Consider the following 19,798-nt stretch of genomic DNA (forward strand, 5'->3'; position numbering starts at 1 on the left):
AAACACTGCAGAACTTTCTCATGGTCACCAAACGCTTTCTCTTCTTTGAGCCACTCCTGCATGTTTGACATAAGCCTGTACGCAAACTCTGTATATGACTCACTTTTGCCTTTCTCATTTTCCCGAAACTTCCGACGGAACGCCTCCGCTGACAGCCGGTACTTTTTTAGCAGACTCGATTTCACTTTGTCGAAATCCTCTGCCTCCTCTCTCTCCAAGCGAGCGACTACGTCGGCCGCCTCGCCGGGTAGCAAAGTGAGCAAGCGCTGTGGCCACGTTTCCCGAGAGAACCCCTGCTTCTCGCACGTTCGCTCAAAGTTAACCAGGAACAAACCAATGTCCTCTCCAAGCTTAAACGGCCGCATCAGGTCAGTCATTTTGAACAATACTCGTTCTCCTGCACCGTGTGCCTGACTTCCATTACGAGCGCGTTCCATCTCTAACTCGAGACGCTTCATTTCCAAAGCGTGTTGACGGTCGCGCTCTCTTTCTTTCTCTTGCTGTTCTTTAAGTTCGCGCTCCTGTTTCTCTTTTTGTTCCTCCCTCTCCTCAATGGTCTCAAGGCATTCCGACAGCTCGTCATCCTCAGCTTCTAACTCAAGAATAGCCCTTAGCAGTTCTGGTTTTCTGAGTTTGTCTGAGACATCCAGACCCAACTCTCTCGCAAGCTCCAGCAATTTCGGTTTGCGCAACGACTTCAAATCCATGGCTGCTCTGAATGCTGCTTTCTCTACTGCCTACTATTGTCTTGCCGCAACTAACCCGGTAGCAACGACAACCACAATTACCAGCTCTGTTTCTAACACTAACAAAAGCCTGGCAAAACTCAGAAGAAGAAAGTCCCGCACTCACCAAACCTCGCAGCCAAGACTTCAGCGCAGTCGTTCCGCTGCAGGCAACCAGTCATCACACAGGGCTCGTTGCGCTGCTCCCGGATGGTCGTTGTGCTGCTCAGCATACAGTCAACCGCATCTCTTCGCTGCTGGCCTCCGTTGTCGCGATCTCACCGCTGGCAACCAGATGTTGTAATCGTACCGCTGGCACGAGTTGTTGGGGTCTCGGTGCTGACGCCCGTTATTGCCAATGGGTCGCAAGCCCCAAGGGTAGCGTTGGCCTGGCGGCCTGGGGCACTGGAAGCATCCGAAGGTCCCGGCAAAGCATGAGAAGACTGGTAACGGAACAACTTGTTTATTCTAACATAGCAAAAGAGCGGCCGGTCAGGTCGACCGAAGTGGAGAGACGGGAGAGCACGTAACTCAACAGTACAAATCGGAGCCTCTCTTCTGGCGTCCGGGGGCAGCTGCTCTTATACTCCCGGCGTCGCGGTCCAAAAGGGAAGGAGGGAAGGTCACGGGATGAAGGTCACGGGACGGCGCAGCAGGAGCCCACGACGGCGCGAACTGTCGGGCCGAGAGACCTGCTGAACCGAGTGTAGTGACGCATCGCCAACCGCCCACACGAGGGCGCGAACGGTTGAGCCGAGAGACCTCCAGGCCCCTCATTCGGGGAACTCCGCTCCCCGGCTGCCGCGCTTTGACAAGCGAGGGCACACACACACACACGCACACACGAAGACACGTGGCACTGAAATACGCCTGGACACGCTTGGCGGGTAGGCGTCGCGGCGGCGTCGGACGGGCCAAAATGTCCGCCGCTTTGAACAAAGCCCCGGCGTCCGTTGCATCCGCGCCGGCATTACCGCGCGTTGTAGGCGAAACGTAACACTACGTATCCCGCGCAACGAAGGCACATTTAGCCTGTCTGCAGGAGTCACTAGTCTCATTGAGATACTTGAATTAGTTCGTATATGTTGCCTGTTGCGGCGAGTTTTGTTACTGCTCTGTGTCTGCGACGTAGGCTGTACGTGACGTTTCGTTTACTTCGCATCGGCAGTATAGCGGGCTGGGAGTGCCGCCAGGCCAACCTGTACAGGGTTCCTTGAACAGCCCTTCTCTCGTGGCACATTTTGCGGTATTTTGGGTGAAAGCAGTTGGGAGACACAACTTATCAGTTATGCGGTTGTTGATTGCCTCGTTTTGTTCGAGACAGGGAGTTGATTAGTCCGGTGACACACCCTTTCTCTAACAACGAATGGGATTCTCAGGCGTAACAATAGCCGGCCAAGCATGTCAGGTTAAGCCGGCTTGCTGCAACACCACCACTACAAGCACTGTTGATCGGTCTAGTTGGTATGGATTCATATAGGAAGAACAGCATCAAGCAGAAGTAACAGCGTGCGGATTGAACAGAATAACAACGCAGAAACCGTGCTGCTCTTCGGTTTCTGCGTCCCCTCCTTGTTCCCTCCCCCCCCCCTTTTCCTTTTGGGGCACACCCAAATTTATGCACTTAGGAGAGAAGCTGGCTGCAAGATGTGTCAGAGGGCATATGAAAGAGGAGCAAGTAAAAGAGGTTAGAAAAAGAAAGTTAAGACGAAAGGGCAGAAAGGCTCGTAGCATTCCAAAGCAGACTGTTCGCGCTCCGTTGCGAATGTTTCCTGCACACTGCGCGACAGTGTTACTGCGCTTGATGATCCGGCAACTACCTTTCTCGCGGCTTGGCGCTTTGCGGAAAGCTGATTGAAGAAAAGTTACGGCACCGCTCACTCTCCATTTACTGCGTTGTAATTTGGCGACTCGTTGCACTCGTACGCTCGTATATTATTTAAATATAGCGTTTACAGCACGGAGTAAGAGTGCCAGCCATAGCTTGCTGCTATTGTTGACTGCTGATAACGGCAAGCAAAAAACAGAAGGAAGAAAAAGAAGAGAGAGAGAGAGACCAGGCATGGTAGCCCTGCTGAAACGCAGCCCCCAACCCTATTAAGGCAGAGCGCGGAGCAGCTGGGTGGTTGTGCACGTTTTACGGGGGGTCCCATTATAGAAGGCAGCCCCCCACCGGGAGTTGGACAACTCAGGCGTAACTTAACCGCAACTAAATGACTATGACGTCCTTCTTCCGGTCCTGATGAGGCGCGATATAGACTCGACCGGGGGGGGGGGGGGGGGAAACGGGAAAACGAAGGGAGGCGAGGAGAAACGAGGGGAGAGGAAGGCATCGGGCTATATTCGTGCCCTTGCTTAGTAAACAAAAGCATCACCGTGGGTTTGCAGAGTTGTGAGAGAGAAAAAGAGAGAAAGGGAGACGTGCGCTGGAGGTTTTCTTGTTTTCTTCCTCGCCCTGAGGTCGACCAGATTTGTCTGCGGCTTGCGCTTCACCCGCCTATTTTCCGGCCTCCCAGTTGTTCATTCGCTCGTGCCGATTTTTATCTTACAGCCTTAGTTCGTTTAGTTCTTTCCGGCCGTCGATAGTCGTTCCTTCTTTCGTGCCTTCTTTCCTGCTTGTTTTTGTCTTACTCATCGCCCAGCTTATGCACTACTGAAAAGATGTCGGAGTTAACCATGTGTGGTTTGTCGGGTGCGAGCTAGCGGGGAGAGGCGTTCGTTAGCTAATACGGCTTGTTGCTGCTTCTCGGCGGTGCACGTAATGGATTAAAGGCACGTCTGCGGGAGGAGCGGCGGGCTGCTCACCACCTCTCATCAGCACACTCTTTTATCTATTTCATTTCCTTGCATTTCATTTTCTTCTTTATTTACTTCCGAATCTGAGTCTTCTGTTCGTCATGGGGAGTGTTCGCTTTTAAGCCTGACGTTGCAACCTCGCCGTCCGCCTGGTCTTTGTGTACTCGTTTCGCTAGCCTCTGGAGCCACTACGGGCCGTGACGTCGTTTGCGTGTTCTTTTGTGGCTGCGCGCTTGTCATCTCTTTCTTTGTTTTTTTCCCCCCGCCTGTTTGTTAGTGTGCCTTGACCGCGGTGACACAAATTGCGGCTGGTTCGTTAGGCCCTTCCGTGTCGAAGGCCGCGTATTTGCGTTTCGAATGCACCTCTGGAGGAGACGGACGGCCGAGAAGGCAGCACCGTTTTCTGCATTCTCTCTCTCTCTCTCTCTCTCTCTCTCTCTCTCTCTCTCGTTTCCGGCGTGAGCTGTTCGCGTCCCGTCCGGACACGTTGATGTTACCCGTTGTCTGTTGAAGTACTTTGTTAGTGGCCTGTTGCAATCGTAGTGCAGTTTTCAGCGTTACCTTTTGTCTGCGGAGTTTCTCCTCTCTACAACATTACGGCGTTCGTTCGTTCGTTCGTTCGTTCGTTCGTTCGTTCGCGCGCGCGCGCGTGTGTGTGTGTGTGTGTGCGTGTGTGTGTGTGTGTGTGTGTGTGTGCGTGTGCGTGTGTGTGTGTGTGTGTGTGCGTGCGTGCGTGCGTGCGTGCTGCACATACGTAACACGTACTCCACACGCAACATATCTGGCTCAACGGCTAACTCTCCAAGTACTGATGTTGCGTTTTGTAGAACTGTTCATTCGCGACGTTTTGGAGCTGGAATGGCCAGAATCGTGCGCAGGTGCTTCAGGGTGCAGCTGGTCTACGGAATTAGTGAATAATGTGGTGTCCTATAAATAGCGCACTGAAGCTTTTTTGCGTACCCATAGTCCCAAGCCCTGATTGCGTCCTTTTGTGATCCAGGCAGTTTTTTTTGCGTCCTTTTGTATTCCCCTAATTTTGCATGCGCAATACGGAACTCCCTCATGCAACAGTGCAACGACAGTAATCCTTGTTTGTACGCTTATAATGAGTGATGTCCTGAGTGATGTCCTAGCGCAGTGACTGTCCATCGGTTTCAGTCAGTTAGTGTAGCTATAGAAGAGAGAAAAGATGCGCACAAGATTCAGCGTATGAATTAATGAATATAGGTACATAGAGGTACATAAGTAGGTACATATAGGTACATAAGGTACATAGAGTGAATAAACGTGGAAACCAAGCAATAAGATTGATTATTATTATTATTATCACTCCGCCTAAGACAACAAAGGTTAGGCAATGCCTTCATGGTGTCATAGAATATGGTATACATCCGACGAAGTCTGTTAAACAGTATGTCGCCCTACAGAGTTGCATAAACACTGGCTGCACGGGTGGCATAATATATGCATACACTCTGCAATATACACGCGAGCTAAAGACTAGGCGGGCGGCTTGCAGCATGTTCATCTCGCTCACAGTGGCGACATCACGGGTCCGTTATGTGCACGAGCATTTTTTCCATGCTGCAACTTTCCGCACCCTCAGCCCCCCGTCTCCCCTCACTACTTTCTTCGTGCTTGGTTGTTCGTGCTTTCTTTTTTTTTTTCGGTTATCCGAACTCTGGACAAGACATTACTGCAATGTTTAGGTTCGCTCATCGACCGCGCCGGCTCGACGTGTCCCACCGCTTCTTGCTGTGACCCCGGCGCCCAGTCGAGAGCACATCGCCAACAACTTCCGGAGCAGCCCGCGAGCATTTTTCGCGAAGTGCCCGCGTGTCGTTCGACGTGATATCGACGCCGCCGCCGAGAGTTGCTACAACGCAACCAGCCGTTCGATCCCTCCTCTGCTAACGCGCCAGGAAGGTGTAGCTAATTAGGCTGGGGGCCCGTCTCACCCGCTGCTTATAATTAACGAGCGCTTTGTCATTAGAAGCGCCACCGCCACCCACGGTCCTTCGTCATCGTTTATACCCCTCACCATATGCGTCCCCTTTAACGTCTCGTATACATTTTCCCTTTCTTCTTCTTGCTTTATGCCTGCGTGAGCTAGAGCATTGTACATACATCGTTCGCACACCTTCCTCTTCGCTTGGTTCACCGTGACGCCAACGGGTGGCCGGTGCTCGCGAAGTGCGTTATTGTTATTACGATGGCGCTAGTCTCACTTGGACGCTCTTTGTGTGGAGCGCTGATTTACGAGCACAGGCCTTTGGCCGAGTGTCGCGCCGATGTTGGCCGCCGTCGCTGACTCAACGACGCAGCCGCGTAGGCTCGGCAGATTTTCTTTTGTTTTGCATGGTGCCTGCCGGCTCGCCGGCATTCGTTCGTGAGCCTCATACGCGGTGCAACGAAAGGAATCGAGAAGTATATAATGACGGGATAAAAAAAATGAAGGAAATATGCAGAAAATATCCAGAAAAGAAGCAGTAATATTGGAGTTAGGAAGGGATGACGTCGAAACGTCATGTGCTAGGGAAGGTGAGTCGTAGCTGTTTGATCGAAATGTATTGCGAATTTTTGAGGAACGCGAATTTTATCTTGAAGCAGTCGTTGGTGCTGAACGCTCAGTTGCGGTTTTCAACTGCCGCTTCGCTTCTGTTAATTTTGCTGCTGTTCTCAATCCGTTGTGGTTGTCGTTACTTTAGTCTTTGTGCCTCTCCCGGTGCGTGCAGCCCCCCCCTCCCCCCCGGTGGCCTGCCGGCTCCTTACTATCTGTTTCTGTCTTTTAATTGTGTGTGTCTTCAAACCGCATACTACTACTACTACTACTACTACTACTACTACTACTACTACTACTACTACTACTACTACTACTACTAATAATAATAATAATAATAATAATAATAATAATAATAGTAACGTACGTCTCTCTGCCCGCGAAAATAATTGTCATATTTGGGCGAATATTTGTTATGCGCACTCAAGCAACGTTCCGAAACCACTGACACGTTGTAATCTGCAAACAGAGACCTGCACATTGTACATACCCCGTTTTGTGTTCCAGTTTACCGTTCTCGAAAAGTATACGAAAGCTTTGCTTACACATCGAGGCTTTGTTCTGCCTGTATTTTTTTTTAAGCTACCCTTGCTGTGCCCGTCCGTCCTTGCGCTAACGTCGACGATGTCTACATCGCCTCCCCGTCCACAGCTTCTCAGTCCGTATAGGGCTAAGAAAAGCAAAACGTTGCCCAATATCGCCAGTTGCATTCGAATCCGTGACCATGCGGCAATCAGCGGTTGGGAATTCGGTCCTCTGACCACCTCTCCATAGCGCACCTTCGTCTCTTCGTAAGTTTTGCGCAGTTACGCGGGCCATGCAGGCTTAGAGAAGTGTCGTCTTTGCATGTATTTCGCAAGCCACAACAGCCAAAACTGCAGCTAAGGTAACCGACGTCGTGTGCATCGCAAATGAGCTTTTTTTTTCTTGACAAGATGCTTAATCTTCGCTTTGAGAGCATATCGCAGTTGCATGAAAAAAATTCAGAAGCGTAGCAATAGCTGAAAGTCTGCAGATTCTCTTGTGTTTTTTTTTTACAGTGAAAGCTGTATATGGCTAGCCAATTCGTCCGCCCGTCTGTCACCTGTACGCCGAAAACTCATCCGGCGCGACTCTATGCGCATGCGCGAAAAAAAAAAAAAAAAAAAAGAGGCGCGCGATTGGGCGTTCTAGTAGTAACGTCGTTTGTCTCCGTCGCTTCCGACCGCCCGCGCAGCAGTTTCTCTCCGGCTCCGATATGGGCAGGCCACGCGTCATACGTGCTCCTGAGGCGCAGGCAGCTTTCGATCAGCAACGCCGCGAGCAGAACCGGGAACGAGCCCCGCCTACGCCGTGTCGATGCTGCAGCCCGGGCACAAGAACAGGCTCGTGCAGCCGAGCGCAAGCAGAAACTGCGTACTGGGCAGCCGGCAGCCTACCAAGACGTCGTTTACTGAGCCGTCGGGATTACCCCAGTGATAAACACCAGGGCCGCACGTTTAAGTTTCGCTTAATCATCTGTACGGAGTGTTTGGGCGGTGATTCTTTTTCTTCCCGTGTTACCGCAAGCGTTGAGATGTAAGTCCAGGGTTCGTAAAACAGCTGAGGCCTAAACTCAAGCGATCTATATAGCCGATGTGTAGGTGGCAAACCCAAACTGTGCTATACGGTGGTGTGGAGCACAACGTTCGCCAGGCAGTGTCTGCAGAAACCACGATACCGAATCGGCACAATTTTCGTCCGCTCGGATGGCTGTGCGGGCGAGCGAGCAAAGTGCGCCCTCTACTGGAACGATGCCTGCGCATCTCCCATAGAATGAAGGTTGCATCCACGAAACCGCTGCTTTGTATGGCACTGGTTGTGTAGGAGGCGCACGGGCCACCGCGCGCACGACCGCGAACGCTCCTGAGGAACTATAATGGGCACAGCGACGACTTGAATAGCGAGGATAAAAAAAAATGAATAATAGCCCCGTTACGCTCAAGCCGTACAGATGCTGGGCCCGCAATCGTGCTGTGCGGCGGAGCTGCGGCTTGATGTCACTGGAAAGGATTCGGGAACCCCCATCCTTTTTGATGGTTTTACTAGCAGCCCTTCTAGCTCTCTCAACGACGTAATACCCGCATGCGTGTGTTTTAGGACCCTCTCTCTCTCTCTTTCTCTCTGGTTTCGTTCCGTAAGACTCTTGTTTCTAGTATTGGACGTATACCGCTAGACATTACGAGGCTCGGAGTGAGGCTCTGGGGACATCTTGAAGGCTTGCAACGCAGTGCGCGGTGTGTTTACCAGCCTCGTTTTGTCCGTGGCGAGGCTTTGCTTGCCTTGCTACGCTCAGTTCTTTGTTCCGGGGGCAAATAAATCAAGTAAAGCGCCCTAAAGAAGACAGAAAAAGGGAGCTGACTCTGAGAGATACGTTTAGAACGCGCTCCGTTTACATACGCTATTTTTGTTCCCGCTATCCCAGACAGCGCGAGACATTCGCGTGCACTTCTAACGCGTGATCGCAGCGCCTTCTTTAAACCCTATGTACTAAACTGCGTGTTATGAAACAGTTTCTACAACATTTTTCTAATTCTCCTTCTTAGTGCACCAGCAGGCCCTGATAGCAGTCTCCGCTGTAGTTGCTCATACCTTCTTTTTTTTTTTTGGGGGGGGGGGGGGGGGACCACGACCTCCTGCAACCGGATCAGGTGCGGTTTCTTATTGCAATCGAACACGGATATATCGATTCTGAGGGTAATCACGAAAAAGTTCCATGTCTAGTAATTCGATATGTAAAATAAAAAACTTTATACAAAAGATTTTCAAGGCGATTTTACTGCTGTTCGTGTTACACAATAATTCGCTATATGTGGGTTCAATATATCCGGGTTCTACTGTATATATATGTTCCCTTATGTCCTGGTGTTTTTCGACGGACTCCCAGTCCTTCAAATTTTGTTTAGAGATTCTACCCGGCTTCGTCATTGGCTCGTCGTCGTGTGTTCACGTAACGCAAATGCCTTTGCGAAAGGAGCTTGCACTCTGCGTTCGTAGACAGGCAGTCGCGATTCATTAAAATAACTTCGGGCGATTTACGTACAATAAACCACCATCTGCTTACGAGGCGCGCCGTATTGGTGGACTCTGGATTAATTTGGATCGCCGTGGGGTTGCCTAACGTCCTTAATTTAAGTTTAAGGACGTTTTTTTTTTTTCTATTTCGATCGCCTCCATCGAATTGCACCCGCCACGGCCGGAGTTCACGTTCGGAATCGAACCCACAATCTCGAGCCCAACAGCGCATGCGCCATATCGGCTGGGTTACAACTGCACCAGCGGCGGGTAATTGAGCACTATTGAACGGTTACATAATCGTATATGCTACTTCAAGGGAACATAGTTATCCTATAGTTGGCGATTGTAGCATGCGCCCTTTACATCCTTATTGCTTACCAGTGACACCCTGCAGCTTCGTCTGCCCTCGTGTAGGGGAAAACGTCCTTTTGGACACCTTGTGATCTTTTAGGCGAACTATACTATAAAAAAAAAACAAAAACAAAGACGTGATGAAGAGGCCAACCTTTCGGTCGTAAACGGGAGATTGCGCGGCTTGTCTCCAAGCTAACCATATGGCTGTGACGACATCCCAAAAGCGCCACTGCGCCTTTTTTGGTGTTGCCAATGGCGCAACGAGATTTATATACGTATATATCGGACCCTGCAGCTTAAGTAAATGCGTTCCTCGGGACTCGTCAATGGAGCTCATATGGGCACAATGGATTAGAGAAAAATAAGGTCTGTCTTTGCGTAATCTCTTCATATATAGCAATGTGCGCTGCTCTCTAAACCGGGACTTTAAGAGGACAGCGATGGGCCCTTCCCATAAGCTCCTGGCCGACGTGTTGAAACGATCCGCGTTGACGCATCAAGCGTAGGATCCCGCAAATAGAGCTCACACGATCGTCATCTTCCACGCGTCGATCGCGGCCCGACTAAAGACTCTGCGATGCCTCGATCGTTGCTTTTCTTTCCCTTGAGAACGTAAAGACGCCTCCACTGGCTCACAGGCTTTCCTCCTTTATTTTTCAGCAAGGCGTCTGCGAGACAAAGTACGCATCGAGTGCGCGCGGCCGCAAGACGTACGCAGTTAAACGAATGAGTTTAGAGATGGAGAAACGCTTGCCACATTTTTGGTTGTTGTTGTTGTTTGTTTATTTCAGTGGCTATACCGTATCTTTGCCACCGAAGCTCTTTGACGGCGCCTCGGCATCGAAACGGCACCACAAAGAATGACGAAAATCGAAGCGGGCGAGGTAATCCCATCTCGTCTGCGCGCCATCGCGCCTGGCTTATACTGATGCGGGCACTGTCGAAGCGGGTCTGACGGCGTATACGGTGACGAAACACTGCAAACGCGCGAGACTCGTCGGATAAAAAAAAAAAGGACGCGGAACACGGCGTCGATCACGGGCCTCCCAGATTGCGCGCGCTGGCACGTCTGTTGCTCAAACCTGCCCGTGCGCGCAATCTATATAGGAGGTCGTGCGCGGATTATATACCAACTGCTTGTTTATTGCGGCCGGCACAATATGTGCAGCAGGACTCATCCGTCTAATGCTCAACGCGTTATATGTTCTTACGCCGAGTTTCGTATACCTCGAAATACTGATTTAAGTGCGGAAAACTTAAGGTAAAGTCGATAATTGCTTTTTTTATATATACACTGGGGTGGTGTTCCTCTGCTAATAGATAAAAAAAAGGGGGGGGACTGGATTTTAGTGCTTTTACGTGCCAGAACGACGATCTGATTGTGAAGCACAGTTAAAATAAAGACTGAAAGGCAATGACTAAATAAACAAATACAATACTAATTAACTTGCAGCGCAAATAACATCGCATTGCTTGTTTTTTTCTTTGTACAAGTGCACTCTCCTTGGCCAGAAATAAAGGTGAACAAGTAGTCTCAATTTTCCTGGGCATCACCCGAAATGTGCACGCAAGACAAACGAGACAGAAAGAGAGCAGAGTAAACGGAGCTGCGGTATATAAGGATTCATAGAAATGAGCTTGTTTATACGGCCCTCTGTACGCACGGGGTGGGTGTATACGTCTACCACAAACACGCACGCACAGTTTCACTTTTGTTTCTCTAGTGCTATATGCATCATATATATGGGTGCTGTTTAGGAAAAACCACGGCCTGACGTCCGCCGAAGGCGGGAACCGAGGTTTTCGCCGCGCAGCCAGCTATGGCGCGCACGCGTGTGTGTGTTCGTGCGTGGCTGGGCTTGGCTGCTAGCGTATACGCGCCTGTCCGCGTCTCTTGTCGTCGAGGCGTGCCTCGTAATGTATTCGTCTCGCGCGATAACGCAACAGGGCCGGCTATACGGCGGGATCCCTTTTCGCCGTCGACGGTGAAGGCAGCTGCGGAGAGGCAGCTGCATGCTCCGATGGGCTGTGAAAAAAAAATGAAAGGGGGGGGGGGGGGGAGCGCGCTCGGATGCCACAGGCCGTCCGGGCTCATTCACTTTCTTGCGCTGGGATGGTGTGTGTCGCAACCGGTTGAACGAGCCGGCAAAAGGAAAAAGGAGGCGAGTTAAAGAGAAAGCCTCTCCCCGCGAATAAGTAAGGCGACGGCGACGACGTCGGCCAGATGTCGCCGGTATGCTATAGTGAGAACGTATATATAGGCGGGCGTGAGGTTGCAGCAGTGCTTGTATTTATGATTATTGTTTTTATTTATTGGCTCTTGAAAGTCGCGGACAGCCGGACGTGTTCGCGTCGACGTTATCCACGTTGCCTCCGTATTGCGTACGACCATGAGCCCGTTGACACCAGTGTATCCGGCTGGCGTTTCGAAATGGGTCTGATTGTATTGACGGACGATAAGGGGGAAAGGGTTGTCGGTGAGCCTGCTTTTCTTTTCTTTTATCGCTATCTCCGATAACGGTAGACAGAGTGGAAAAAAGAAAGAGGCAAAAAAGAAGGACAAAGAAACTGAGTACGTTTAGTTTCATTCACGGGCTCCGACGAACGTACGACGTGTCGATGGGCGTTTATATGTTTGTGCGCCGCGCCTTCCTTTCGTGCGACGAGAGAGAGAGAGAGAGAGGGAGAGAGCTTTCGGCGTTACGAAAACGGCGGTGATTGTGATGGAAGCGAGATTGGAAACGGGGGCTGTCGTGAGGCCGGTCACCGATATCTTCGCTTTCTCATAAAGCGCGACAAGGAGGATGCAAAAAAAGGACAAATTAAAAAAAAAAAAAAGAGGAGAAAAGGCGCGGCGGCCAGAAAACTGGAGTGGCGTGATTCACAAGATTGGCAGCGCCTGCGTCCGACCCGAGTTTTGCTCGAGGTGTTGCGACATTGTCCGTCGTGTCCATTTTTTTTTTCTCTCGCTTGACTCACTCGCCGACGACTTTGCCCTTGTGTTGCTCAGCCGCTGTTGACCGAGTCTCGAGAGGGTCCGGATGTGTGCAGGTCCCTAAGGCACGGGAGAGTTTGTCCAGACCGGTACACGTCACTCTTAAGGCGTTTCTGAAAAACGAGCCAAAAATTGTCGCCTTCTTTTGTTTTTTTTTTGCGAGAACCGCGGGCCACTGAATGTGGTGAAATTTTTTAGAGCTGGTACCAGCAAACCAGAGGCCGGTGTCACGAAGTGCCGTATACGACATTTATCTTGCGATTCCGCAGAGGGCGTGCGAACGTTTCTTCTATGGCAGTGTTCACAGATTATTTCTGTGGTCGACGCTGCCCATATAGGCGCTTTATATGCTCACCGCCTTGTACTTATGCTTAGTTAGCAATATGTCTAAATATTATGTACAATGCTGAGCGATTCAAACGCGATACTGGGAGCGCATGGCTGCCGGTGCTTCATGCGCCTCCGTTCGGCTCTGGGGCCACGCATCCGATGCGTCATCGTGTGCAATCAAAGCTAGAGCGCTTGTGACGCATCCTGACTATACATTTGGCCCGGCCAGAGCCCACCGCTTGCGCAAGAAGCGCCGGCCCAGTATCCGACTGTCGCACTTCGATCGCCGAGCACTGTCCGTGCGAAAGGGAATGTGTAGAGGTGTGCTAAGGGCTTTGTGAGATTTCTGCCGGCAGGCCATGGGATTCCCAAACCCCTTCTCACCAGTGCACAATATGCCACGTATAGCCATTGGGGTGGTCAATCTCAAAGCGCCCTTATAGAACAGTGATCGTGGACGTGATCCCTGATCAGCCGTCGCCAATTCTATATATAGTGTAACGCTTCATGGAATGAATAAGACACTTTCTTTTCTCCTTTTGTTTTTTCTTGAAGGATTTGATCGCGTGTATCATTCATATACTACGTGCGCGGCTAGTAAGCCTTTCATTTGCAGGTCAGCGGTGTGCTTGCGTTTGGTTTGTTTCACGTATACGTAGCGTCTTCGTCGTCGCTCCAACCAACTCACCTCATACCTTTCACGTATAGAATCGACTGCGCGCGTTTTCTTATAGGAAGCCACGGCGATTCAAGGTCTGTTCGCGTGAGCTGCTTATCAGCGCTTCCGTTGCCCGCAGCTTCGTGCGCCCGCCTCGGTAATTGGGAGACCGGTGTTTCGCACCTCTGGGCGATGTTTTAACTCCTCGTCGCGTCGGGGCCGCGCGCAAGTGAAGCGGCGGATCGCTTTTGACGATGATTGAGGCTGCAACGGGAGAAGCCACATGTGGCGAAGACGGCGGCGGCGACAACGAGGAAAAGCACGGAAGAAGAAGAAGAGAGCGAAAGAAAGAGAGAGAAAAAAAAAGATGCAAGTCGGGCTTTGCGGGGCTGCATGAGACGTTGAACGCGGTGGCTAGCTGCCTTCGGTATCCTCGGTGGCAACCTCCATCACCGGCTGTCACGCACAGGAAGGCGGAAGGAGGCGATAAATACGGCAAGGAAGGAGAAAAAAAGAAGCAGACACGAGGAAGACGAGGAGGAAAGGGAAGCCAGGCTCTCGGTATAGCGAAATTCGCTCGCGCGCGCTCGAACGTCACCGGAACGGGGGCGGCCGGTGAGGAGCCTATGGTGCCGGAGGCATTGCGCGCCAGAGAACCGTTTCTCGCGTAGCGCTGAAGGATTGCAACAGCGAGGACGAAAGTGTGGCCGGGCACTGACATATTGCCGTCATATATCAACGTCTCTCTCTCTCGCTCTCTCACTCTGCCTCTTCGCGTCTTTCTTCGCGTGTCGTTCGACACCCGGCGCAGCTCGCTTGCTTGTCTTGCTTACGCCTCGCGTTCTGGAGAGCTCCCCCCCCCCCTTTCCCCACCACCCTTTCCCTACCCACGTCCCGCCATTCTATACCTTATTCTCTCTTCCGACGTTCGCAAGCCCTTCGAACTCCTTCCCTGGATCATTCTTTGTTGTCGCAGTGCGCGTAAGGCCTCTTTTCCATCCGTCGTATACAGGGAAGAAAAGATATCTGCCGTCTGAGGAAAATGGAGTGTAGGTGGCCCGAAGAATGAAGGGAGAGGGGAAGGAAAGGAGGAACGAGAAAGTTATGGTACCTTTCACTTATCAGTGCGCCTTACACGAGTCGCAATCGATACGCCACAGTGCAGCGCGGTTCGAATGCCTCTGACGAGGAGCTCTTCTCCGTGGTGTATAACCGCTTCGTTGTCGTTTCGGGTTTACTTGCTCGCCGTTCAATCTCGCTACCCCGCTGTCCGGCGCCCCCTTCCCTCTTCGGGACGAGCCGCACGCCATAACAGACCTCCGTGAAGAGCTTGAGATCCCACGTTTCTCGAATGGACATTTCCTTTCTCTCCTGTTCTACCCGCGCCGAATCGTCGTTCGGTTTCTTTGAGGTACCAAACTTGTAGACTCGGGTGCACCTTTCTTTCTTTCTTTCTTTCTTTCTTTCTTTCTTTCTTTCTTTCTTTCTTTCTTTCTTTCTTTCTTCCTTTCTTTTTCTCTTTCTTTCTTACTTTCTTTCTTTTTCTCTTTCTTTCTTTCTTTCTTTGTAAGTGACTAATATACACTACAAAACTGATGCATGTTCTTCCTTTGGTCAACTATCGTTATTTGTTCATTGAGCACATTATTGTTCGCGGAAATGCCGGCGATACAACGATCGCCAACATTTTCCCGTTTCATCCAAATGAATCAATTAATGCAACACCGTGATGTGAGTGCGTCACCGGATGACCAGAGTCGTTGAGAGAAGTCCGGGACTGTAAGTTTAGAGCAAGTATCAGACTTTTAAAGGACTGTTTGGAAGCGGACAGTAAAGGGACCCTGAATACACCTATTATACTTAAGAACCTCCGTGTCAAGCAGAACACGAAATAGATGGTTATACCAGAGAGAGAGAGAGAGAGAGAGAGAGAGAGAGAGGCTGAGTGCTGTGACGTCGTACCTAGTTAGGTCCTTTCTTCTCTCCTATACTCTGGCCTACTTCTCTTAGCACGTAATCGCGAGTCTCTGTTGACGTCCGCTATTTCGGCGCCTTCTGCGCTCGGCGCGAATTTTCTCCTGAACCAAACGACGCCTAAGTGAAAGGGGAATAGAAAGTGCGCTGGGGGACGGGAAAATTGAAATTTATAACCGCGCACACGTATAAAGGGTGTGCTACGCACCAAATGTGCCGGAGTTATCCGCATGGACTGAAAAAGAAAAAGAAGGGGGTAATGCTCGGTCAACGATTTCTCTCAAGGCGGGCACTTTTCTCGAGACAGTGGATCCACTGCCTTCTTCTTCTTCTTCCTTCGGTCCCCCTGGCGTTCCGTCTTCTTCTCCTAGGCGGCTTTTCTGGGATTTAGAATGAACCGAGAAAGGCCACCCTTTCTCCATCTGTAGTTCATTTGGAGGGAAAAGAATTTGCTCGGGGTCCATCTTTCTCTTTGAGTTGCTGTCTTAACTTTTTTCTTACTTTTCTTTCTCACTCACTCTTTTTCATTCCGTCTCTCTCTTCGCGAAAACAGCGATCTTTCTTGGCTCGCCCGGTTCTCTTGCTCCTCCTGTCCTACAGAAAGCCTAATGTGTGCGCGTCGCTTGAAGTGCTCTCGTTTATTTATTTACTTTATTTTGTTTACGGTGGCGATCGGCCGAAGCCATCCGTAATTGTGTTGTGCAGAGTAGCCCGCCGAGTCCGAACTTCTCGAGCCTTCAAAGTAGCTCTTCGAATGCCGCCGGCGATGCGCGGGAGGAAAGGAGGGAACGTCTGGGAAGAACGAAAAAGCGCGAGAAGAGGGAGAGGAGGAGACATGAAATGGGTTAAAAAATAAAAGCCTTAAAGTAAAAACGCGAAGACGCGAGTCGAAGAACAAGTGTTCGACGTGTGGCAAGCCGCTTTCGCGTTCGGCTTCCCCTTTGAAAGGCTCTTACTGAGGGAAAGATGACTCTGCAGGAGCGGCAAGTTTACGAAGCAGGTCGGTCTTGGAAGGGGTAATGCTGTTCTTCGCTGAGGCCGGTTATTTTTGCTGGTACGTGCTACTGCTAGGAATGAAGAGCGTAATGTTAACGCACGCCGGCTTGTATTGTTCTTCCTACATTTTTCTTGCGTTTATTTTTTCTTCTATCGCAGAAACGGCGCTGAGTTGAGTCGGAGTCTCGGCATTTGTAATCTTCGTAAAGTGCGGGAGGTACAAGTAGTACTACTGATAAGGATCGCAGCGTAGAAAAAGGAAGCCGTATCTGTTTCTGTAGGGTTATTTGATATGTTGGGTGGACGGGACATGCGTATCCCGCATTGTCGCTTGGAAGCGTCTAACCTTATCGCGTGTCTAGGTTTAATGTTTTGGTAAACGCTCTAAGGTTTCCGTAGTTAGAGTAATCGTTGTCTTGCGGTTAAATGGAGCCCCAACACTTATTTGCCTTTCAGGAACAGTTATTCAGCCCTGCTGTCTTCCATTGACGCATAATTTCGCCTTTCTTGTAACTCTACCTTGGTCGGTACATATTCTACATTGTCTATATTGTACTACACGGAGGCTGCATGAATGCATCCTGATTGTTCTGCAGTTAAATATGGAGCATTACGTGTTTCAGATATTTTGCCTCTGTTTTAAATGAGTTATATCTCGATTTCTTTATTGATTCGATGCTCGCGACTGCTTTAGATGCATTTCTTGCATTTAATGTTTAACGGAGGTTAGCTTAATGTCTAATAACCAAACTTCCGTGCGTTTTACCATCCCTGAAGCTTTCCACTTACGTAAAGGCGCCAAACACAAATATTCACTCAGGTCAGTGTGATGCGGCTCACTGCTAATTAGCAAAATAGGTGAATTTCAGGTTATGTGAAAGCAAAAGATGGGTTCTTAATTGATGAAACAGTGCCCTTTGAAGTTGTGAAAGGTGGTTGCGGCGTGCGGGAGGCTCGTGTGTTTTTCGAGCGTTACATTCCTCTAAAAAAAATCATATTTGACGTTTGAACTCTTGCTTCCGGTGCAAGATCTTAATGCAGAAATTGCTCAAACTGCTGTATACATGCCCGACCACAAGCCCACTTTATTTTTTCTTCGAGTTCCTGATGCCCTCGTTCTGCACTCACCTGTGGGCCACGTGTGGCCTGCGGTTTCTCGAAACAGGTGAATATTCAAAAAAGGACCGCAATGTCTGGCGCGTGCTGGCGGTGAAGTTATCGCCGCCGCAGTTTGCAGGTATATGGCGGAGACATGTTCAGCCTTAAATTTTTATTGCGATAGCAGCTATATGGACACTCCAGGCGCATTTCTGCCGTCGGCGTCGCCGTGAGGTTCTGTATAAAGTCCAAGGGCGATAAACCGACGCCGCGCGCCGTAAGCTGTATGTCAAAGTGAAAGCGTGGGAGGGTGAGCCGGCGATCGCGGTTCGATCTCGCGCACGCAACCAGGGAAAGCGCGGAGGAAGCGCGCCTCCTTCCGTCGCGCGCAAGCTATGGAAGGGGGGAGGACGTTCTTCTCCGGGCTGCCCAGGCGGCCGCATGCGTCCGGCCGGGCCGCTGTATGTTGAAAGCTATCTGCGACGGGTACAGAGTCTGCCCTGCACTGTGTTTTCGCGACTTAGTTCGCGTTGATGTGAGCGGCTGCACGAAGGTACATTCGCTCGCTGCTGCTGCCGCGTTTCCTCACTGCAGCGTTTTGACAGCAAGTTTCCGCCGTTATCAAGTGAGATGTGCTCATGTTTTCTTGTGCGGGCGCGACACCATGCTTGTTAATTCAGTTAGTATGCCTATGTTTGCTAGTTTATACGGACGATGAAACTACTATCCTTACTTTGTATAGATAGTTGTCCACTACGTTACTATCACAATCGATTCTCCGCCTTTCGGGCCTAACTGTGACTTTTTTTAAATGTTCTTCTTCCGTAGTACTCACTCATTTTGAACTCATTCTATATGAACAGACATTGTTCCGAAAAAGAAAAATAGCGAAGAGGCAATGTATCGACCTGCCCAAGTAGCACCGTAACTGAGCCCAATTGTGCTGCCTATATTTTTTCTCGATTATGAGCTCATGTTGGCTCGACGTTGGCTCGTCGTTGACTCGTCGTTGGCTGGACGTTGGCCTACGTTAGCTGTCTTCTCTGTGCTGCTGGGGAGAAGTCTGATTTGATGTTTTCATTTACTGATCTGCACAGTGATCGGGTGCATTTGGCCGAAGGCTTCGTTTTCTCTGAACCAAGGGTCGTGTTTCGGAGACGATGGCTCAGTAATTTAGCGCTTATATTTGGCAGCTTTATTTTATTTGTTCGTTGTCGTTGTTTCCTTTACCTAACTGAAGAGTCGTGTCTCACGAAACTAATTTCCTTTCGTATCTCTGTTCGTTTTTTTTTTCTTTTTTCGCCTTTGCAGGATGGCAGTCGGGGAGACCTGGACGGCCTCGCGAGGCGCTACGCGGAAGAGCTGCGGACGCACTTTCAGGACGTTCTCGAGAGACTCGAAGAACTCCGGAAGCGACGAGTGGCTGCCGACTTTGCTCAGCTTCCGGTACGCCACTTCCGCTCGTCTCTAAACCAGCGCTCTGGCGGCGCGGCTCGGGGTCCTCTACGCACATCTTTTTACTAGCACCCCCTCCCCCCCCTTCCCCTTGTCGCATTGTTTTTTCTCTAGACAGTGATCAGTTGTTTTTGCTGATCGGTAAAGTACTTCGCGGGGTGTATAAAGAGCGGGCTTGTACGGCTCAGTTATGGATACACTTGCAGGCCGGCGACTTGTTTAATTTGGTAACAGATTACCAGGCTAAGCAAAATACAAGGACAAAAAAAAAAAGACAGGAGGAGTTGTTTTTCTTTGTGGCTCTGAATTGTTTGCGCCGTTAATCTGTTACCACGAGTTAGCAGCTATCCTAAACCAACACTTTGCTGCTCTGTTCGCTTTGATTCTTAATGTCGCGCTGTTTTATCACGCTCTTCGCTAATTGGAGGTTTTGTTTCGGCCTCTTATGTTTAACAAGGGTGGAAAATCTGTTAAAATAAACAAGTTCGAACAGCGACAACGAGAGCAGGTGCGGTTTTTGATAATTGCAAAAAATAGGTGGCACTCTTTCATTTATTATTTTATTTAAGACAGCGTCTACTGCATACCTGAGAATGTCGCAAAAGGCGCAGAACGGATGGAAGGAACGGAGTCCCGGGTGCACTTTCCCAAAAGAAAGGTAATGAAGGTAATGAAACGCAGCGAGCTTGCTCGCTCGAACTCTGCGAATGTTTACTCCAACAACCGCCGTGCGAACAAGTCTAAGGTTTATCTGACCATCATAGTTTGACAGCTGTCGCGTCAGTGGTTCGTGTTACGGTCAAAACTGCAAATCGGCGCGC

At 50.2% G+C, this 19,798-nt stretch overlaps 1 protein-coding gene across 3 annotated transcripts in view; it reads left to right on the forward strand.

Annotated features, from left to right (window-relative positions):
- LOC126522826 (uncharacterized) overlaps positions 1-19,798 on the forward strand; it is a 307,678-nt gene that overhangs the window by 91,797 nt on the left and 196,083 nt on the right. For all 3 annotated transcript variants that reach the window (XM_050171653.3, XM_050171654.3, XM_050171655.3), the window contains exon 2: positions 18,834-18,968. In XM_050171653.3, coding sequence (XP_050027610.1) covers positions 18,834-18,968 — 135 coding nt within the window. The remainder of the gene's footprint in view (positions 1-18,833; positions 18,969-19,798) is intronic.

Source organism: Dermacentor andersoni, chromosome 6 (assembly GCF_023375885.2).
Source record: "Dermacentor andersoni chromosome 6, qqDerAnde1_hic_scaffold, whole genome shotgun sequence".
NCBI classification, from domain to species: domain Eukaryota; kingdom Metazoa; phylum Arthropoda; class Arachnida; order Ixodida; family Ixodidae; genus Dermacentor; species Dermacentor andersoni.